The sequence below is a fragment of the Ixodes scapularis genome, unplaced genomic scaffold (genome assembly GCF_016920785.2).
Source record: "Ixodes scapularis isolate PalLabHiFi unplaced genomic scaffold, ASM1692078v2 PGA_scaffold0__279_contigs__length_252992795, whole genome shotgun sequence".
In the NCBI taxonomy this organism is placed as follows: Eukaryota; Metazoa; Arthropoda; class Arachnida; order Ixodida; family Ixodidae; genus Ixodes; species Ixodes scapularis.
The window spans coordinates 125811165-125813802 of record NW_024609835.1 but is presented as its reverse complement, the minus strand read 5'-3'; the positions used below and the strand labels follow the sequence as shown (position 1 = coordinate 125813802).

General features: G+C 45.0%; 1 protein-coding gene across 1 annotated transcript in view; it reads left to right on the top strand.

Annotated features, from left to right (window-relative positions):
* The first annotated feature begins 1470 nt into the window (after positions 1-1470).
* The window catches only part of LOC8037074 (zinc finger protein 425), a 51302-nt gene continuing 50134 nt past the window's right edge, over positions 1471-2638 (top strand). The window contains exon 1 of the mRNA XM_040217844.3: positions 1471-1627. Within this exon, the coding sequence (XP_040073778.1) occupies positions 1622-1627 (6 nt within the window). The 5' untranslated portion in view covers positions 1471-1621. The remainder of the gene's footprint in view (positions 1628-2638) is intronic.

Below are 2638 nucleotides of genomic sequence, written 5' to 3'. Positions count from 1 at the left end.
AGTGTTGCCAGGTGGTCCCACCAAAAAACCGCCAAACGACTGGAGAAGCTTCGGAAGGATGAATATCCGTACAAAACTGGCTTATCCTTCGTAGGTTTTCGGAAGTACAAAAACACTCAAAGACAGCTTTATTGAGAAGCCCGGGAGATATGATCATACAATGAAAGGACAAAATACAGAAGCAGACCAGAACCCCAATATTTCAGGTCCTTACTAGAGCCATACAGTGACTCTAGTCCTTACTAATAACCTCCCCCCCCGTCTCTTTTTCTTTGTGAAGGATATTAGAGGTGTTGATATTTAGTGTCACCTAGAGCACTATATAGCTCCTACGGAGCAGAGTAGCGCAATCCTTTGAACTCCGTGTTTTGCCGACAACATGGCCGACAGAGCGGATCGGCGCGAGTCACGTGGTACTCAGGGTTCCAGGAGGCGGCCAGCCCTATGGGAGAACACATGGAGATCGACTCAACACGGCTGATTAAAAAATGAACGCCGAGTTCACGCTTTTCAAAACTAGTCTGTCGTGAATTTAGTAAAGCACTAAACATTTTATCAAAGTTTTAATAATATCGGATGCGTGTGCAAATTTTGAGAAGGCTATTTCCAAGTCAATGGCGTTTGAAGCAGACGATTTTTGCTCGCAGCGGAGATGGGCTTTTCGGGTTGGCCGGAGCGGGTCACGTGAATGATGTGACGTCGCCGTGTCGTCTGCTGCATGATGCTGCTCAGGCAACTTTTTTAAAAAAGTCACGTCCTTGCGGGGCACAAAACTTAGCGAAAATTATTCTGAAATGTTCCATTATTATGTCAAAAAAGATTGCCATTCCGTACATCCCCACAATACTGAAGAAACAACGATTTTCTCACGTTCTCCATGCATTTCTGACCGCAGTTGGAACCTCCGGGCGTTCGCCACTAGTCGCCGAGAGGCGGCGTTCTAGATTGCGCTACTCCGCTACTCTGCTCCGAAGGAGCTCTACTCTCGACTAGCCAAAAGGGAAACTTTTTTTTTTTTGTTTCGACTCTGATTAAAAGTTTGAAAATTAACTAGCCGAACTTCAAAGTTCGGCGTCGAACCTGAGGAACGACAAAAGTTCGCCGCATTCTTAGAAATAGCCCAAAATAGCCATAGCCAACCACGAAAGTTTGACGCCGCCAACTAGAAAAAAATGTAGCCCAATTGGGCTGTAAATAGCCCAATCTGGCAACACTGACAAGAACATACATAGTAAATAGGGAAATACATAAAAATGTTGAGTGTATATTTGAATTAGACGGTATTTTGCGCTATCGTACAGAATTTAAGATTTTGGTCACTTGGTGGCATAGCTTGGTGGTACTTTTTATATTAACCATCAGGTTATATTGTTGTAATGTAATATATTGTCATCAAATATATATATAATTTATTATATTTTATTTAAATGGTAAAAAAAAATTGGCCGTAGAACGAGCACATGTAGCCGCATGTAGCGTCACCAACGGAAGCAAATGCCTTGCTTTCATACTTCCGTTCTTCGTTCGCTTCCATGTTCGATTCCGTGCTTGTGTAAAGTTCAAATGCCGCTTGTTCGACAGAGATCTCGATGTTCCGCACGTATTGCACCCCCGTGAAGTTATGACGGTAAGCCATTCATTCAAACATCGGTCGCAGCGTTTTTGCTATTCCACCGATTCGGCGGCGCTTCCTTTGCTAGGGTGAGAATTCAAAATAACTGGGGAGGCCCGCGAGCCCGCTTCTTTGCTCGTCATTTTGCATCTTTCGTGCACACAGTCATTGTTTACTCCCTCAGCGAGCGCGCTCGAAACTCCCTCATGTATTTCAAATATTCATACTCGTCTCGGCCGTTCCGATGCCTCTGTCAGTATATGCAAGCGTCTGTGCGCACTTGCTAAAGCTGTATCTGAGGCCACTCTTTATAAAGAAAACAGCCAGTCTTCACCTCCACTGTTCGTCTTGCCTTCGAGCTTTTTTTTCTGCGGTATCCGATTTTGAGTGTTTAGCGTTAAGCTTGAGCATATCATATGGTCTTGTAGCTTCTCTGCAAGTGAGCGTCGTTTCGGTGAGGTTATTTGAGTGTTTGCCGCGCACGCTTCAAGCTGCAACGACGAGAACGATTATTTCTGTCCGGACGCCTAACTTGTCGTAAACAAGTAAAGGAAAAAAAAAGTACCCTTTGCAGCTAACTGGTAGGTCGGTTGTGTTCGTAGTTCGCACGCTCATCGGCTAACGAGGCGTCTTCGACATCAGCACGCACGCCAACTCGCTCATCAACCTCGATTGTGGCTGTTCCTACGATAACAACTCTAAGGCCCGCTTCAGACGGAGCAATTTCCCCCAGCAATTTGACGTCGCAACACCAGCAACACCGGCCGCCCGCGTTCACACGCAGCAACTGAATTGCTCCGACTTGCCATCATCATCATTAAATTTGATTCTTGTTTCACTAATTAGACGCCCAGCTACGCGCTAAAAACGCGTTCTTTTATCTTTGAACGGCGTTGAGAATACTTACTCATTTTTCTGAAACTGTTTATTTCCGAAAACCATCCATTCCAAACCAGAACTAAGTCTTTAGCTGTCATCATCACCACCACAGGGGTGTCACGTGAAAATATTGTGTCTCTGATTGGT